Consider the following 18,600-nt stretch of genomic DNA (forward strand, 5'->3'; position numbering starts at 1 on the left):
ACCATTTTTTTAAAAATATGGTAAGAAATGTTCAACATTAACCTCTTTTAAATAAGACCTTAATCTGTTTTATATCTATCTTATATAACCTTCTTTTCTATCACATGTTGATAGAAGTTCAGGTTATTCCAGGACTGCTTGCACTAACCTTTTCATACTTGGAGATGAAGTGTATGACTAAATGAGATTATCTTCAGGTAATGAGTGACCGTGCAGTCATGTTGCTGTGCTGTCTGATCACACAGTGTTGTTGTGACAGCCTCGGGGTGGAGAGAAGCTTTGTGTTGTTGGAGGCTTAAAATCACACACACAGAGGAAGCTCCACTGTGTCCAATAGCAGCTGCCGGTCGGTGGGCGGTGATATAGCTGAGTTCAACCCTCAATAAATGGATCCCGCACACACACTCAGTCGGTGTAGCAGATCCCGATCGTGTGCTTGTTCCTGCTTGACTACATGTTAGAGATGGAAGTTGGAGACAATGTGCAGAAGAAGCCTCTCTGCCTCATCGCAGCTGTGTGCAACAACAGAGGCATCGGGAAGGACGGGAAAATGCCCTGGGATTTACCGTAAGAGTGAAACCATTTGTGATGACGTCTCTGCTTGATTCAGTTTGAAAATGCAAATCATGTATTTGACTGCTGTGTCACTAACTGCGTTTAAACAGGCTACAATACAATGGTTGGACCAATGGTTACAATGGTTATATCAATGTGTTCTGTATCCACATGTGCGCAACAGGACAGATCAACAGTGATTGTTTATAGCACTGTATGGCTGTTCGGTTATGTACCACTCCGTGTAAACATCTGGATAAAGTAATGAGGATTTTTATTAACCAGCAGTGTTGGGAAGTAAAGCAATATGTAACTAAGTACATGGAACGAGTTACATTTTCATTTAATTTGTTTGACTCACGACCATATCACACGGTATGGAGTACAAACATTACATACAATCACAAAACAGTGGCACATGGCCTGGCTAAGGTACAACCAATGTTACTTAAAGGGATAGTGCACCCAAAAATGAAAATTCAGCCATTATCTACTCACCTATATGCCGAGGGAGGCTCAGGTGAAGTTTTAGAGTCCTCACAACAATTGCGGAGATCCCAGGGGAGAGGGGGTAGCAGCACAACTCCACCTAATGCAGGCTGACTACGCCCCAGATTCAAACGTCCAAAAACACATAATTGAAACCACAAAACATCTCCATACTGCTCGTCTGTAGTGATCCAAGTGTCCTGAAGCCTCGACATAAAAAGTTGTTTGGAAAAACAACTTCCTATGTCGAGGCTTCAGGATCTCTGCAAGGAATGTGAGGACTCTAAAACTTCACCTGAGCCTCCCTTGGCATATGGGTGAGTAGATAATGGCTGAATTTTCATTTTTGGGTGCACTATCCCTTTAAACAAAAAAAGCACCTAGTTTACAAATTACTTTTGGCTTGTCTGATTGTAATAACAAAATTAATTTAAACATAGATGGATGGTTAAAATAATGCTTTGGCAAATACCTTTCTCTACCGTGAACACTCTCAAAGCCAGAAACCACAGAAGTTAGTTTCAAACTTGTGATGTCATCAAGTGTTTGTGTTCTTATTTTTACTCAAATGACACTTATTCTGTTGTTGTGTTCTCAGTCGTTAAACAGACGATTTACTCATAAACTCAGAACATTCCCCTGGGTGCTCTCAGTGTCATCTATGACAGTGATTCCCAACTGGTCCAGGCAGCCATGGGGTCCAGATTTCTCCGTAGTCATAAGTTTAAGGTCCACACAATTCAAAACATTCAGCATTTAACCATGTCGTCAAGCTAGTTTGCCGTCTCTGTCAAGTGGCTGTCCATTATTCCCTCACTCTACAACAGGAAACAGCACTTCAAAACAAAAAAGTCTTTGCCAGAAATCCTCTCTAACCGCTTCATCCTCTTGAGGGTCGCGGGGGGGCTGGAGCCTATCCCAGCTGACATCCGGGCAAGAGGCAGGGTACACCCCTGGACAGGTCGCCAGACTATCGCAGGGCTGACACATAAAGACAAACAACCATTCACGCTCACATTCACACCTACGAACAATTTAGAGTCATCAATTAACCTAGTCCCCAATCTGCATGTCTTTGGACTGTGGGAGGAAGCCGGAGTGCCCAGAGAGAACCCACGCTGACACGGGGAGAACATGCAAACTCCGCACAGAAGGGCTCCCACGCCCGGGATCGAACCGGCAACCCTCTTGCTGTGAGGCGACAGTGCTAACCACCACATCACCGTGCCGCCCTGCCAGAAACCCACTGTACTTTAAAACAAAGTGTGTTTGTTACAAACCTGACATGTTTGTGAGTCACTTGCGGTCCATTCAGAATGGCCCACTTTTGGACCAGGACCCACCAGTTGATCTATAACATCTTTCCCAGTTTACTGTCTGTGGACCAGCTCCAGACTTTATACCTCATGACATCACAAACTTGAGTTGTGGTGCTGTAATTTTTGGATTTGGGAGACATGTTTACTAATATTTTAGGTCTGTCTTAGACCATGGGATTAATGTATGAATATTGAAAATGGGCGTAGTTCCCCTTTAATACCAAATTTAAAACATTTGTTAGAATCATCCTACATTTTCAACAGAGTAAGTGGTAAATTGGAGCCTATTAGATAACAAAAGTAGCCTCCCCAGTATTGTTTATCAGCTCGTCCAGAAATGTAACACCAGAAGAGTTTAAAGTAATGTATGAAAAATGTTGACTTTGTCGGATCAAAAGCCAAAAACAAACCAAAAAATGACATGATACAGCAAAACGAAGTAAAACAGTTCTAAACAGATTAAAAACCTTTAACAAGGAAATTACTGGTATTTCTAACTGACTAAATGATAATTTTAATGTCATTAGTTTCCTTGATTATGCAGATTGGCACTAGTTGCAAAGTTGCAGGTACCAACAGTATATGCTGAAGATGTGAGTGATGCTAAGTTGTATCAGAGTAAGCAGCAGCACCAGTAGAGGGGAGAGGAGTGGCTCAGTAGAGCAAGTAGCAGCAGTACTGCTATAGTAAACAGTAGTTGTAAAAGTGGTGCCTCACATGGAGCCTGTACAATACAGTTAAATAAAGACATGTAGATCTTTTATTCACCAGGTCATTCTTTGCTCCATGTGGAAACTATAATCAGCAGTGCAAAGGGTTAATGAGCTCAGTAACAGCTGAATAATGATGTTGAAACTGTGACTCTTGCAGGTCTGAATTCCAGTACTTCCTGAACCACATCACAAGGGTGTCAAGACCAGGTATTTCTTAACTTCATTATTACATCTGATTATAGCCACCTCATATAGGGCTGAGTTTTAAATGCTGGAGCCAAAAGCACACTTGTATTTTGGTGTTATACCAAAATCTTATATCCTTACTGACTTATTTTTTATCACAGAGGCATAAAGAGACACTCTAATTTGGTTGTTTTATCCTGTAGGGGTTTTTCATTGCAAATGGATTATTGCAAATAGGGTTTGTAAAGCAGGTTGAACAACTGTATGAGGATTTTGTCCACATCTACTCATACTTGATGATTTTCCTCCTTTGGTGTGGGTACAATCTTTTCTGTACTCTAAACTTTCACTATTTTGAACCCCAGTCCAGTGCTATGTATCATGAACATACTTGAGAGCTGCTCTAGCTAAGATGTGTAGTTGAGTGTCACTTATTTTATTCTGTCTATTTCAGGAAATATGAACATGATGGTCTGGGGCAAACGGTGCTGGTTCTGCCACCCACAATCTACTCTCCCACTAGCCAATGCTCTGCATGCGGTGCTGAGTACAACACTGGAGTGAGTGCTCTCTGACACAGACACTTGCTTCAACCAGGGGAGCAAGATATTTGGGGTTATCCAGAAAGCAATTTGAGGTTTCATTGCCATTTATCCTTGTCAATTGTCTGAATATTTCTCTTGTTTCAGCACGCCTCCAGATCATGCCCACTTTGTGTGTAAAGACTTAGAGAGTGCGGTCCAACTAGCTGCACAGCCCCCTCTCGCCGGCCTGATTGAGACCATCTGGATTATTGGTGGGGCGCAGGTCTACGAGGTAAACTAGGATGAGCTGGAAAGATATGGCAGAGGGCATGGCTGGATGGACAAGTTTGCAGGGAAATGAGCTGTGGGTCACTATTTAGCTCCTACTCATGCATGTTCACCCAATCCCGTCCCAAGTTGGTCGCCTCCCATGATTCCCAGCATTCCCAGCTCCACCCAACCTTCAACAAGTCTGCTCAGTCAGAATAATTGAATGCTTTTTTCACTGGTGTTCATGGCCTTCATGTGACCTTGTAATATGCACAAACTATTAACAGCATGCAAGCTAATGACAGAGCGACAGCCTGTAGATCAGTGTTGATTTAACCGTCTAATTGATCCAACACCAGTAGGGTTGTTAAACAAGAAACTATTAAAATTGTCGGCACCATGTAGAGCCACAAATATGCAAAGTTGTCTTGTGCAGCTGAGAGTCCTTCCCTCTTATGTCAATATGTTTTCTGACACAATGAAAGCTCATTTCTGTCTCACTTTGTGCTGCATTACACATGGAAAAACCAGGTTGTTAATACTGTTAATGTGACCAGCTTCTTGTTTTTGTTTTCCAGGCTGCACTGAAGCACCCGTGGTGTGAGCTGGTTTACCTGACAGAGGTCATGGCAGACTTTGACTGTGACGTTTTCTTCCCTGAGTTTGACAAAGAACTCTTTAAAGATCAAGAAGGGTATGTTTTCATTTCATCCTCACACTAGCATGGTGCAGGTTGCCCTGGTGTTGAAAGGTTAATGGTTAAACAGTTGCAAAAGACTGATTTTTACATGCAGAGTTGTTTTTAGACATGCCAAAATGACACACTTGGGAAAGTATATAGTGGCTTGGCTGAACCAAATAACATACAAGGGGTAACCAAAATGGGCACCAACTACAACTAAACACAAAGCAAAACTAACAAAACCCAAATCCCTCCCCATGACATGACAACACATGGTTTGGTCCAATGAGTTGGCTCCAGGATTTAAGAGTCCTCAGCCTTTTTGCTCCAACAGGAAGGGACCTCCCCAAACAACCACAGTAACTCAAAGACAAGAAACAGATGATTAATATCAAACAACTTGTGTACACTTAAACAATGTGTGGTTAAAGACAAATAAGCAAATTCTAATTCAGTCCAACTGTGTGATGTGAATTGTTCAGGTATGGTTGACCATAAATGATAGTTGTTTGTGTAGATAAACTAATGAGATCAAAGTGTGGCTTGGGAAAACATCACCATGTGTGGCTGTGACCATCACAGTCATATAATACTAACTGTTTTTCCTCTGCGACAGTGACAGCCATGGTCGTAGACATTATGTTTTCAGGTTGTCCGTACATCCGTTTGTCTGCACGTTCGTCCCATTCTCATGAACGTGATATCTCAAGAACTCCCTCAGGGAAGTTCTTTAAATTTGGCACAAACGTCCGCTTAGACTTCGCTATGAACTGATTCCATTTTGGTGGTCAAAGGTCACTGTGAACTCATGTCTGTCCCACACTCGTGAAAGTGACATCTCAAGAAGGCCTTGATGGAATTTCTTTAAACGTCCACATGGACTCAATGATGAACTGATGAGGTTTTGGTGATCAAAGGCCACTATGACCTCACAAAGCATGTTTTTGGCCATAATTTACCCTAATTATGACCAGATCTCACACAAATGTCTAATAGATAAAATGATGAAGTGATGACAGTTTATATTTAAAGGCCAACTTCACTGTAACATCGTAATGTTCAGCAGTAACACTTTGAGGAACAGAAGGGGAGACATCAAGGGCTGTATTCACAAACATTCTCGTCAAACTCTCAGAGAGCTCCTAACTTAGCCTAAATTTTTTAGTGAGGAATCTGAGCTTAGGAGTGATTTAGGAAAGTTCTCAGAGCAACTCTGAGCAAGGAAGAGACAAAAACTTTTACCTTAGTGAGGGAGTGTGGTTGACCCTGTCTCTAGGTATGATGCATTCTTTAACAGATGTGATTGGTTGTCACAGACACACCCTTTTTGAGCCTGCAAGGTGCAGGCACTCCGTGGAAATGAAATGAACTGCTGACTGTGAAAGTGTTGTCATTGTTAGTGTTATCACTCTGCTGATGGAAGGATTAGACAGAACAAAGTCATCACTGCTGCACTGTTGCATTTTTTCAGTTTTTGAAATATCTTAGTATTGTGATCATTTTACTTCTGGCCTTATGGCGTTATTGTGTTGGCTGGGAAATGTGTGCATATCCCTAATGAGATTGATCACACATATTATCCCTGCATGATCTAATCTGTAGCATTTCATTTACTCACTGTCATCCAGCATTTGGAGAACATTTCTGCGACCTCTTTGTGTTTCCACCAATTTCTCCTCTGATTAAAAAACTCTTAAGCCTATTTAAAGTCCTCCTCCCTGCTCCCAACAGTTTTTCACCTTAGGAGCTCTCTTAAGGTCTAAGATGCTTTGTGAATAACTTTTATCTTTACAAGGACCTAGTCTTAACTTTAAGGGCTAGAAGAAATTCTAAGAAAACATCACAATTCTACTAGCAACTCTTTGTACTAGGATGCTTTGTGAATACGTATGTTTGTACGTATGTTTTCTCCCACAGTAAAAGCATGTTTATGTATGAATATTGTTCATCATCCATTTAATTATCATATTTGACAGTTTTAGATGAACTGACAAAACTGTTTTCCTTTTGTTTCCAACTAGATTTCCAAATGTACCGAGTGGAATTCAAGAGGAGAACGGCGTCAAGTACAAATTCCATGTATACAAAAGAGACACCAGTGATGCGGTGTAGACAGCTATAGAGAAAATCAATAGATTGTCAGAGAACACTGTAAATCTCTCATTCCTTTAAAACCCTATCAAGATTTATTGCAGAGTCAACTCCTGGATAGACTATAGAGACATGCTGCCAAAACCCAAACCCACAGTGTGTCATTATAGTTTTTAAAATTTAAACAAAGCCAAAGTCTATCTAACACTCTTTGTAATACACTTATTGAACATTCCAATGTTAACATGACTTTTATACTGTTTGTTATCCATGAAAAACTGAAACACAGACACTTCAACAACAGCCTAGTTTGTCCACCCAAGTCTTTATGTGTATCTACCCTTCCTCCATCGCTGCTGCCTGGACGGATATTATGATTCGTTCTAGTATTAAAAAAATCCCCAGCCACCCTCTGCTGTCACCTTGTTACTTGTCAGCGTTCCCATCTCATCCTCCTCCTCAGTAATATTGCAGCTGCACAGAGAATATGCTTGTCAGTGAGTCAGTCAGCAGCCTACGTCAATGACAGCCCGTGTTCTGGGTAGCACAGCAGATCTGGGTCTCTCTAAGCCAACATGACAGATGCCAGTTCAGAAAGCGACGAGTGACTTGTCCCGCTGGTCCGCTTCGATTCTATAATGACTGTCTGGTTATTTGGAAAGATATGGAGAAATTCACAGCTTGTGATTTGTTGTGCTGGAAAGACATTTTTATCGAGGAAGGTTTTCACTGTGCAGTCTTCTGTGAATCTAGAAGGGTTTTCATGAAATGAATCAATGTGAAATCATTAATGGAGAAACAACTGGCATTTTGTGGCTTCGTATTTAATTTTGAATAAGAATGAGCCTCATTCATCTGGTTGTGTGCGATCCTTTTTGCCACTAGATGGAGGCACAGCATTGAGACAGCAGTCAGAAAGCCCACCTTTATGCTGCTTGTAACTGATTAACAACATATCCCAGATTCTACCAAGAGTTTTGATTACACACAATGCTTCAGCAATCCCAGACAGCTTACAGTTTAGTGGGTACTGTAGTGACATCATAGTAATGTTATGATAATAATGGTCACAGCAACTTAACTACAAAATAAATCAAAGTTTTTTACAATAGTAACAGTAAACAAGGGCAGAGATATGTAAGAAGAAACACGCACATTAAGGTCAGGGATTTTGAATTCTCAATAATAAATTGTACTTTTAAACATAATTATTTGTCAAAGCACTTGGTGATGTGTTGGTTTTAAATGTGCTCTACAGACTAAAGATCAGAACAACAAAACTAACAACAACCAATAACCTATGACACATTTAGGGAGTGATTTAAGACCAGTCCGTGGGATTAAGTGGGATCAAGCTGTGCAGTTGCAGATTGCAACCAATTGAATACCCCTCACTTTCCAAGAGTGCAGAGAAGTGTTTGGTCTGTCCTTTCAGACCTACTGCAAAAATGTGGTGGTGGAATATGGTGGGCCAGTGGCCACTGTTAACAGGACTCCTTGAACTGCAAACAAGGTCCAATATGACTCCTTCTTTTTTAAGGATTCTCAATCCACGGAGAGGCGACACAGTGGTCTAGTGGTTAGCACTGTCTCCTCACAGCAAGAGGGCTCCTAGTTCGATTCCAGGAGGGAGCCCTTCTGTTTGCATGTTCTCCCCATCAGTGTGGGTTTTCTCCGGGTACTCCGGCTTCCTCCCACAGTCCAAAGACATGCAGATTAATTGGTAGGTGTGAATGTGAGTGTGAATAGTTGTCTATGTCTGTGCCCTGCAATAGTCTAGTGACCTGTCCAGGGTGTACCCCGCCTCTCACCCAATGTCAGCTGGGATAGGTCCCAGTCCCCCAAGAGGATAAGTGGTTATGAAAATGGATGGATCCATGGAGATTTTATACTTGCAAAACTTTCCTCAAGGCAAGAAAAGCGATTTTAAAATCTGTGGCATCATCACAATGTAAAGTCTACGAGCAGAGTGGGAACTTAAAGCTGGTCCAGTGGGTCAAACACTACTACACATATTCAGTAGGCCGCATACCACAGAAGTAAATACGGAAGCTACAAACTTTGTTGGCATATGAACCAAGCGATCAATTCTCATTGGACTGAAAAGGCACCATCCTGGGGTCCAGTGTCCAGATCTGATAATATATATGAAGACGATCTGCTCCTGATGTAGATATGAAAGGCTTATTCTAAACTAATAAAAACATAATAACATAATCATGAATGTCATATTGTATTTCTGCCAATGAATCCCCCAAAATCTCTCACACTGCTCCTTTCAAGACATTTCATTGTCTGTTATCTTCATGGTCTATCTATGGGTAGATCTGTTAGTAGTTCAAGTGAAAACACCTTAGTCTGACCTCAGTGTCTCACGTTTCTTGAGTTTTCTGGGAGTTTCCTGTTGCCACCCTCTTTGCCCTCAGATCAGATAGATGCCAATCTGCCTGCATTCTTCTGAGAACCAGCACCAGTTTCACCTTTGTCAGTGAGAATCTGAACACATGATAAAGACACTGCACTGGTAAGTGTTCAAGAAACATTACCACCCACTGTGACAATGACAAAAGTCATTCTGAGTCATGTCTGTCACCTCATGTGCCTTCTCCACTCAGTTTAAATAGGGTTTTCCATCCTTGCCACCACAAAACATACAGCACACAGCACAGCCATCCTTATTATTACATGGACTCTGAAGACCTCATGTGGCTCCCAGCATAGTGCAGCCCATGTTTTAGTTGAGACTTGAGCAGAGGGCTGTGTGGCTGGAGTGTGTCTGAAGGATTTTCATTTAGCACATATGTGTTTTTCAAACCCACAGGACTGAAACACTCACAGTACACACAGACATTAAAGGAATACTTCACCCACAAAAGGATCATTTGTATATCAATTACTCACCCTGTGTTACCTTGAATTTGTGAAGAAAAGTTTGTTTTTCTCACATGCCTCAATGGCGAACAAAGAATTCAATAGCAGCAAACATTCTTGGTGAATTGAAATAAATGGGGTCCAGGTTTGACATCAGCAAAACAACGTCAAAGCATCCATTTACAAACTGTCACACAGCTCGTGCAATATAATCCGAGTCTCATTTATCCAGTTGTATGGTGAGAACTTCTCAAACACATGTATTTTCAGTAAAACTTTTGTTAAATTTTTTGCTAAGATGAGGAGCACCTGCATTTGAACTGTATTTAATGAAATGCACGAGCAGAGCTTAATAAAGTAAAAGGTCCAGTGCAATGAGGAATAAAACAAAGACACCTTTCCTACAGTAGATATTTTGACTTGTCATAGCAGAAACAACACAAGTGTGACTAACAATTTCAACAATGTTAACAATGCACGTGAGTCCCCAGGTGTGCCATCTCAGTGAACCAGCATGTTCAGTTAGAGGACTCTGGAACTGGCTCGCCTACTGTAAGAGGAATTGTGTCAACGCCATTAATTCCACCTGTGCTTTTCCCACTTTCAAATTTCCGTATACCTGCTATGAAAAATGCTTGTTACTGCATAACGACGTGACCCTACATCAGAGGACTAACGGCTAAGGTTAGGACTCCACAGGCTGATTTCCAAGGAAGGGGCACCCTGCTGTACACATTTCAACATGTTTTTTCCCCACAATTTTTCACAGGAAATAGTTTGACTTGTCACAGTAGAAAAAGCACAGGTGTAATTAGCAACACTAACGACAGCTCTGTCTATTCTAGTGCAAGTGAGCCAGGATGCACAATACCATGACCCTGACATGGAATCAGCTAAATAGAATTCAGCTTTCATAATGTTATTGGTTACACTCCAGCAGATCTAAAAAGGAGCAGTGCTCTGAGTATCAAGGACAAACATTGACCACCACCGCTTTAAATGGGCAATGGGATTTTAAACACAGCATGACTGAATAAGTCAGTGATTCAAAAGATGGAGTGACAGATATGATCCCAACAGACTGCACCTCACCACGAGTGAAATTACCGGCGGTGACAGATGAGCCTATGTTTCAAAGTTATGAATCTCAGATGCAACGTTCAATATAGAAAGTTATTTACCTTTTGTGCATTGAACGTCCATCAATATGACATTTATTTTCCTCCCTCAGCTTGTAGGGTATATTTGCGTTATCTCATCAGGGTTCAGGTAGGAGTCTCGTTCTGAGAGACGAGTAATAACAGAAAACTTTCTGGTGTAGGTGGGGAGAGAAAAGTTGAGATGAGATCCAAGTCTGTGATGCAAATCTTAATGTAAGTGAGCAAACAGAGACATAATGATATCAGGGTTAAGGGTGTTTTTTAAATATATATCATAACGTTAGGTTTCCCTTTTTCTTTGAGCATAACAGAATATTTCAGGCGCAAAAACTTTTTCTCCCACTAGCTGCTTTTGATGAATATACTTCTAAATAAAAATGTAACTCACTCTGACTTGAAATAAGGAATATTTACTGCAGCAGTGGTCGTCCCAGCGCTGGCTTCAGCTGGAAATCATAGCTTTTAATTGCAGATGTCATCTGTTTCTGGTGAGATATGACCCATAAAAGCAATTTGTTAAGCGTGGCTAATATCAACCAGTGTCATGTTTATAATGAAAAAGGACAATTTATACTCCCTCTTATTAACCTCACTGGCTTGTCTGTGTAACTCAAAAGCACGACTCGGCAACAGAGGACAAGAGGACAGTGGGTAAGAAATAGAGGTGACTTGCATTCACACACCTGAGGCCTTGTCTCATCTGCCTCGCCTTGATGCACCCTGATGAACTCCTTGTATTTATTGCTCAGTACCACTGAAAGACACAACCTTGCAACATGATGAATTTAAGAAAATGTCACTGATGTCTGTGTAAAATTAGAAAGCTTCAGTACATCAGCTGCAGTGTACTTGAGGTACTGTTGTGGCCCCCTCAGGGGTTCCATGTTGTGAATGGTTTAAAAATGAACTCTAGTCAAGCATCCATCTGCCGAGCTCAAATTCATTACCAGATGCACTCACTTTCACATCATCTGCCCAGTGGCTATCGCCATGACTACAGAGCCATGCTGAGTGATGCACGCGGCAGCAGATGGGCAGTGGAAGTTAACGTATATAACCCAACCCTCCCTCCTCCTCTTCGTCCCTCTGGACACACAAGTCCTCTCTCTCACAAGTCCTCTCTCTCTTTGTCGTGACCCCCACTGTCCACATTACGACGGCGAGGGAACCTTGAGGCATAAAGTCATGGCTTCATTAGCTGTGAAGCTCACTCCCATTAAAGGCACTCTTACGCATGTTTCAAGGGCTTCTGCTGGCTTTGAAACATTAAGACACATTTGAAACGAGACAGGGGAGCATTTTACAGTGCCCTCTCCAGGTTTAGACAATGCTCAGTAAGATTGTGTATTGATTTTGCAGCCTACACTAAAACAAATGTGGGCACTAACCCAAAAGCAGTCTTTTTTTACCTCCACATGACAAACAGAGACAGAAAAACCTTATTAATAAAGCCATACATAATGGAAAATCTATTTTGCATAAATGAGCTGAAAGTCAACTGCTTTTTGAATAAAGAGTGCGTTCAAATAAACCACTTCCAAATCAAAGGAACCTCATTCCCCTTCCTTTTTTTATCTCATTGTGTGGGTGCATTTGAATTCATTTGAAATGATAATGACATTTCAGTAGTGAAATGGCTTATAATAAAGTGTCTCCATCTGTAAAGTAACAATAAAAATCTGAGACACAGTTAGGTTTCCTCCCCGAGGGGAACTGTTATGCTGCCAAGAACATTGTGTGAAAATGAGAAGCTTGCACAGGCTGTAAATAAAATGCTTTGAAAAGCCTTGTTTGTCCTCAGTTATACTTGGTAATATGTTTGATAGACGAGTCAACACGTCTGTCATTACCCAGTTATGTCACGCTGTGCTTTATGCAGAGTTAGTTATTGTAATGAGGTAACTTGTAAATAAGCTGTTATAAATTCTTAACTTGGCAAGGGACTGCATCTCCTCTAAAAAGCATGACATATTTAGATGCCGCTGCAGTTGTCTCACTTTCAGATTTGCTCTTAACTATCACCTCTTACAACATGAATTTACACCTGCAGCGAAAGTGTGCTGCTTTTCATGTGTAATGCCATCAGACTCACTAAGAAATAGTTAGGTTTCTTTGTGTGGCGGAAAATCAGGGCTTGTCACAGGACTTGCTAGTAGTTTGTTAAATGGATTTTGATTACTTTTCATTCCACTAGGTTGGAAATTTTGGCAGCAGAAATGGAGGTTAAATCAATTCTCTACAAAGTAACTTTGCCCAAGTGTGATTCCTCACATCAGCTTTTAGCACATGAAGAAAAAACATAATTTAAGCCTGTCTTTACACCCATTAAATCTTTCATTTTGACATTGCTGTCTCTCGTTGGTTCAGTCTGCACTCTCAGGAATCTTCACTGTTAAGTTCAAGTGGCATTGTTACGATAAGGGCTGCACAATCAATCTAAATATTATCGAAATTGCAGTATGGCCAAGTGCAATGTTCAAATCGCAGGAGCTGCAATTTTTTGATAAAGTTCAACTTTGTACCATTATAAATGAAGCATTGTGGTGCTACAGAGACGCCCCTGCCTACAAGTCATATTCCAGATTTAAGGGAACATATTTGTTTGGTACAGACCCCAGCAAAAATCACATTATCATCATTTAAATTTTTTTTTTCAATGAAAATGAAATGCAAAAATCACCATTCCACTAAAATTGAATCATTATGCAAATGCAGTATCTTTCAAAATAACTAATATGATTTTTTTTTGTATATCGTGCCGCTCTAGTTGTAATTTGTCTGATTAAACTAGGAGTAAACACTAATTCCAATTATAAATTAAATGCTTGAAATGAGTGAACCTTTAGAATTAAGACACTTTAATCTGACACTGAAATAATATACAGTATAAATAAATATTCAGTACACATCCAGTTACAGCTTTAATTTACTTGCATTAGTACTCAAAGCCTTCTTTGTCAGTCATCTCCTTTTAATGGAGCGACAGGGTTAAAAAGTGGTCTCTCTCTGCGTAGCTTTAGTTTTCCGCAGCTTATCTCAAAGTCCTTCTTAGTGCCATTTAGGGCCTCCAGACTACCAGTCCTTACGTCATAACTGTGCATCTTCAGTCTCTGGATGCGATAGTTCACTATCTGCGTGGTCAGCTCCAAAACAGTCGGAGTCGCTATGATTTGAGACATGCTGATCCCAGCACTGAGGAGGCCCTTAAAGCGCTCAGCCAGAATAACATCAGGGTAGTAAAGCAGAGCCGGGCAGTCGAGAATGATGTCCCTCAGCTCTGCCTCGGTGCAGCCAATAGTGTCCTGAGAGTACGCCAAAGTGTGACGCATGCTGTCTGGGTTCAGCTCTGTGACAAAGCCCCTGAGTTTGGAGAGAAGGTGGAGGAGCTCAACCGTGCTGAAGCCCTTGTCTCTCAGGAACAGCAGGTTCTGCCTCAGCACCTCTGGAGGCTTAAGGAGAACATATGGGTTCTGACTCAGCAGCTTCTGGAGCCAGATCTTCATGTTGGCCTCCTCCCCCCCAAGCTCAAGGTATGCCTGCTGAAGGGTGCGCACCATCATCTCGTTCTGCTCTACTGGCCGGCTGAAGCTCTGGGGAGCGCTGGCCATGAGCTTAGTGATGATGCGCTTGTTGAGGTTTAAGCTCTGGAAGTAAGCAATGTTGTTCCGCTGGTTGTCATGGTGGCTGGATGAGGTAAAGAAAGAGGCTGGGAATTTCTCAATAATACCAACCAGGTCTTTCTGTTTTGAGCACACAGACATCCACAGTTCCCTCTGAGCCTGCATCTGCTCTGGAGGACAGAGGACCGCCTCAGGGTGAACTGATAGGATCTGGGCAATGATGGAGCCCGAGGCTCCCATGTCCTTCAGCAGGTCAGCTACCTCTTTAGTATAGGCTGGGCTCTGATGCAGGACCCAGCCATTAAGCTTCCGGACCTTCTGGATGTCCACAGAGAGATCATACAGAGCCTCCACAGTCTGCTGGTTCTCTGCTGAGCTCAGTGTTGCACATGTTCTGATGTGAAAAGGTAAAGTTGTGACACGTTGGCACCGGAGGCACAGGGATGTTGCGATCAAGCGTAACATTGATGCCAAGTCCTGAAGGGGATCACCTAAAGGAGTGAGAGACAGAGGAACTGCAGTGGGTGACAACCAAGCAGACAGCTAAAATAACTTCTAACTGAAAATATCACCTTGTAAAGTAGCGGAGGGAGCTATATATTGACATCTTGAGCAGACAGTTGCATAGTACACAGTCACATTGCCCATTTTAATATTAGTCAAATAATTATAGTAGCTGTGTTGATGCTCTGTAAAGCCAGAGATCTGGCATGGTCGGTCATGTGCTTCTATCAAGACAGGAGACTAACAGTGACTCTAATCCTTACTGTTCCACAAGTCACAGAAATCATGCAGTGCAATGAAATCCTCTGACATTATGCACAGCCAGGGGATATTTGTGAAGCTTCCTGTTGACTTGTCACTGAGCCACTCAGACAAGAAAAGAAAATGTAAACAAACACAGATGTGCTACTTATATCAACTTCCACTTTAAGAAGTGTACTGACAGACTACTGACAGAAATATATCTCCATTATGCATTTTCTGCCAGAAACCTCAGGACTCCTACCTTTATTATACTCAAACTGAAACAGTTTAAGTACATTTATGCAAAGTGATAACATCTCTTAAAAGCATTTTTGTAAATTAAGCTCCCTGCTTTGTTGCAGAGGGTACCCAGTTGTTTACTTTTTATGCTATTTAGAGTTATGCCTCTTATCACTGCCTTGCCTTCGTAACACAGGACTCTTAACTGCAATAATGGTCATTATGCACAGCTGGTGCCAGATGTTTCATGGGGGAAAGTGGCAAAGCTCCTTATCTAATCATCAGACGCAGTCAATGACCCACTGCCAGTCATAATCAGCTAACACATTAAAACCATAATGACGTATCTTAGTGTTACTTAGGGCACTTTATTGTCATGCTGAGCAAAACATCTTAACAAACCAGAGTTTGCTCATTGACTAATTACACGTAGCCCATGATTTCAAAATAAATCTCTTGAATTAACGCTAGTATGTTATATTGTAGAAACATGCTGGCTATTTAGCTCACTAGATAGCTAACTGCTAAAAGAGATAATAGCAGTGCCACTGCACCACGGGACATCGTGTGATTTACCCCCGTGATTTAACATGATTACTATCAGTGACTGTTGACAGAGTTGTGTAAATATGTTGAGAGTTTAAGCAGTTTATCGACATTCTTGTTAGAAAATCAGTTACCTTTAGCAGCGGTCAGAGGACGTGACGTTTTGTTATGAAATTGTTCCTTCTTCTACTGTTGGTTTGTGTTATTCAGCGCACCACAAAGGCTCTGGTGCGCCGCAGCGTCACGCAGAGGCGTCGACAGGTACTGCAGAGCAGGACAACTGAGACCATATCAATTCACATATGACCCTGAAATAACTTTGATTTTAAAAAAGAAAAAAACACGAAGCATTTTTCGTGCAGAATGTGTAAAAGTGTTATTTGATTTTATGCTCCCGAAGCCCTATTTCATCCCTCTTTTCAAAGCTCTGCTCTTTTATTGCAGCCCATATGTCCAGTAATTAAATAATTTTGGCAAAAGTCTGTATCTCAAACAGCAGTTGGTGCGCCTCCAAACCCTGCAGCATACGGGGTCCTGATGAGTGTAATCAGCGCAGGGCTGAATTGGACTGAACACACGGAGGGTTTTCTCGCAGTTGGTGCTTAATCATGATGCTTGATCACAAGCTCTGCAAGCTGTTCCCTCAGCAGCACGGAAGCTGCTGCTGCTGAGTGGGTAGCCGGGTTCATTATAGTTTATGTACTAGTAAACAGATGATATGCCTCTAAGGAAAACAGGTTGGTGCTTCTTTCTGTTTTAATACCCAATATGTTGACAGGAGTGAGCTGGTCATCTGGGTGCACTGATAGTTATTGGTTGGACACATTGTGCCCAAGCACAAACATAGAAAGGAGACATTTGATTTGCATGTGTTTCATGGGAAATGACTTTCTTTATGGTGGAAACAAGGGCATAAAAAAGCATGTGGGCCTGCAGAGTAAACAGTGTCACTCACTCCTCTTCTATTTGCAGTCAACCTGTTAAAAGTTTTGCTGGCTTGTGTCGAGGGCTTGAGCAAAGTCACGCAATCACTGTCAACTGTCTCTCGTTTCAATGTTTCTGTTGTCGTAGGAACAAGGAACTGAAAACAGAAGCAGGATTATCAAAATATCAAAAGGTGCCAAGATAAGTAGCAGCAGTACTGAGACGGTATCACGCAGTTTGGTAAAATGGACAGACAAACTGAACCAAGAGGTGTAACAAATGCATATATGATTCTAGCAGTATCCATAATCCTCTTATCCATGTCCCCTGATCTGTTTGGCACTGTGATCCAATCCCTGCTCCACCTGACCACCTGGTGTAGCATGAGACATGTTCCTGTGACTTTATTGTGTCTCAAATAAAAGAAGTAACTGTAACCAGGTTAATAACACAGTCTCCAAAACTCAGAGAACAATAACTTCAACAAGACACAAAATGGAGGGTTTTGGATAAAATGTTGGCACAGAGACGCGAATAAAGGCAAATGAACTGGAAGAGGAAAGGAGAAGCTTTTCCAAAGTGCCACTGGGCAATAAGCAAAATGTGGTACAGGCTGTCAGACGTCGTGCAGATGCTCCCACACAGTGTCCTGTTTTGTGGAGTTGGAGAACTGATGAAACTTTGTCACTATTTCGCAATTATTTACATGAGGAACCATCACTTTCACTGACCTGTTTATACACGCCCAGACATCTCCATGTAAAGCAAACAGCACAGTTTCCCTACATGATACCGAAACCACCGCCTGCACAGGTGGCTAAAATACAGGGGTTTCCAGGCTGTGTGCTCGTCCTCTGTCCTGTAATACCAAAGCACGCGAAGGGCATTTCTAACCTGATAAAAAGAGAGATATTGAGTACATGGATACTGTAGATCTTGATAAAGCAGGCTTGAATACAAATACAATGAGATGCTGTGTCACTGTTTCATATTACAGGTAACAATCATTGTCTTTGCTGCTGTTAAAAAAAAGGAAGATTTTTGACAAGGCTTCGTAGAGTGAAGGAGTTAAGTAATATGAGGAGTAATGTTATAGTGTCTGGTGGTTTAGTAGATCAAAGTCAACATTTGATTCCTGGTGACACATTAACTTACTGGGCAGGATTTCGGGTGAGCAAAATATCTTACAAGCTAACAAACAGAGCGATTTACTATTAACAGATTATTTTCCTCTAACTATGTTGTTACAACTATGTTGTCCCTTGCCTCCCCCCTAATATCAACATCTGTCTTTGCTCTAACAAGGGCACTTAAGATCTTAAAACTTCAAATAATATGACCATTATGAAACACACTGGTCATGAGGCAAAGTGCAACTTTCTGAGGTCACTTGCTGAATGACTGTAATTGTTTCTGTCCCTCAACTCTGTTTGACTTTAGGGCATTTTGAATTATTTTTTACAGCTTTTATGATGCGTATCATTTTACTCAGCTCTTGGACTTGATATGAAACCAGAGGGCACAGCTCCTTCCATCTGATAAACAGCAAGCAAGATTGAATTAATCTTTTGTGTTTCCTCACAGTGCCAAAGAATAACACAGCAACATGATACTTCTAGATTTAGTTCAGATTAGTGTGCTCACTAAATAAGAGCATGATGGC

At 41.5% G+C, this 18,600-nt stretch overlaps 2 protein-coding genes across 2 annotated transcripts; one reads left to right on the plus strand and one right to left on the minus strand.

Annotated features, from left to right (window-relative positions):
- Nucleotides 1-351: 351 nt before the first annotated feature.
- Nucleotides 352-12,234, plus strand: zgc:153031. The gene is made up of 6 exons (XM_049573438.1): nucleotides 352-567; nucleotides 3,234-3,283; nucleotides 3,717-3,822; nucleotides 3,952-4,078; nucleotides 4,635-4,750; nucleotides 6,760-12,234. The coding sequence occupies exons 1-6, from the start codon at nucleotides 455-457 to the stop codon at nucleotides 6,848-6,850; spliced, it is 603 nt and encodes a 200-aa protein (XP_049429395.1). The 5' UTR covers nucleotides 352-454; the 3' UTR covers nucleotides 6,851-12,234.
- A 1,484-nt stretch (nucleotides 12,235-13,718) lies between these two features.
- mterf2 (mitochondrial transcription termination factor 2) lies at nucleotides 13,719-16,191 on the minus strand. The gene is made up of 2 exons (XM_049573433.1): nucleotides 16,148-16,191; nucleotides 13,719-14,971 (listed from the first exon to the last, which is right to left on the minus strand). Exon 2 carries the CDS (start codon nucleotides 14,943-14,945, stop codon nucleotides 13,818-13,820), a length of 1,128 nt encoding a protein of 375 aa, XP_049429390.1. The 5' UTR covers nucleotides 14,946-14,971; nucleotides 16,148-16,191; the 3' UTR covers nucleotides 13,719-13,817.
- Nucleotides 16,192-18,600: the final 2,409 nt, after the last annotated feature.

Source organism: Epinephelus fuscoguttatus, linkage group LG4, assembly GCF_011397635.1.
Source record: "Epinephelus fuscoguttatus linkage group LG4, E.fuscoguttatus.final_Chr_v1".
In the NCBI taxonomy this organism is placed as follows: Eukaryota; Metazoa; Chordata; class Actinopteri; order Perciformes; family Serranidae; genus Epinephelus; species Epinephelus fuscoguttatus.

Coding starts and splice junctions, on each gene's coding strand:
- zgc:153031 (XM_049573438.1), top strand. CDS start 455: ATGTTAGAGATGGAAGTTGGAGACAATGTGCAGAAGAAGCCTCTCTGC. Junction 3,284..3,716: donor CACAAGGGTGTCAAGACCAG/GTATTTCTTAAC, acceptor TGTCTATTTCAG/GAAATATGAACATGATGGTC. Junction 4,079..4,634: donor GTGGGGCGCAGGTCTACGAG/GTAAACTAGGAT, acceptor TTTGTTTTCCAG/GCTGCACTGAAGCACCCGTG.
- mterf2 (XM_049573433.1), bottom strand. CDS start 14,945: ATGTTACGCTTGATCGCAACATCCCTGTGCCTCCGGTGCCAACGTGTC.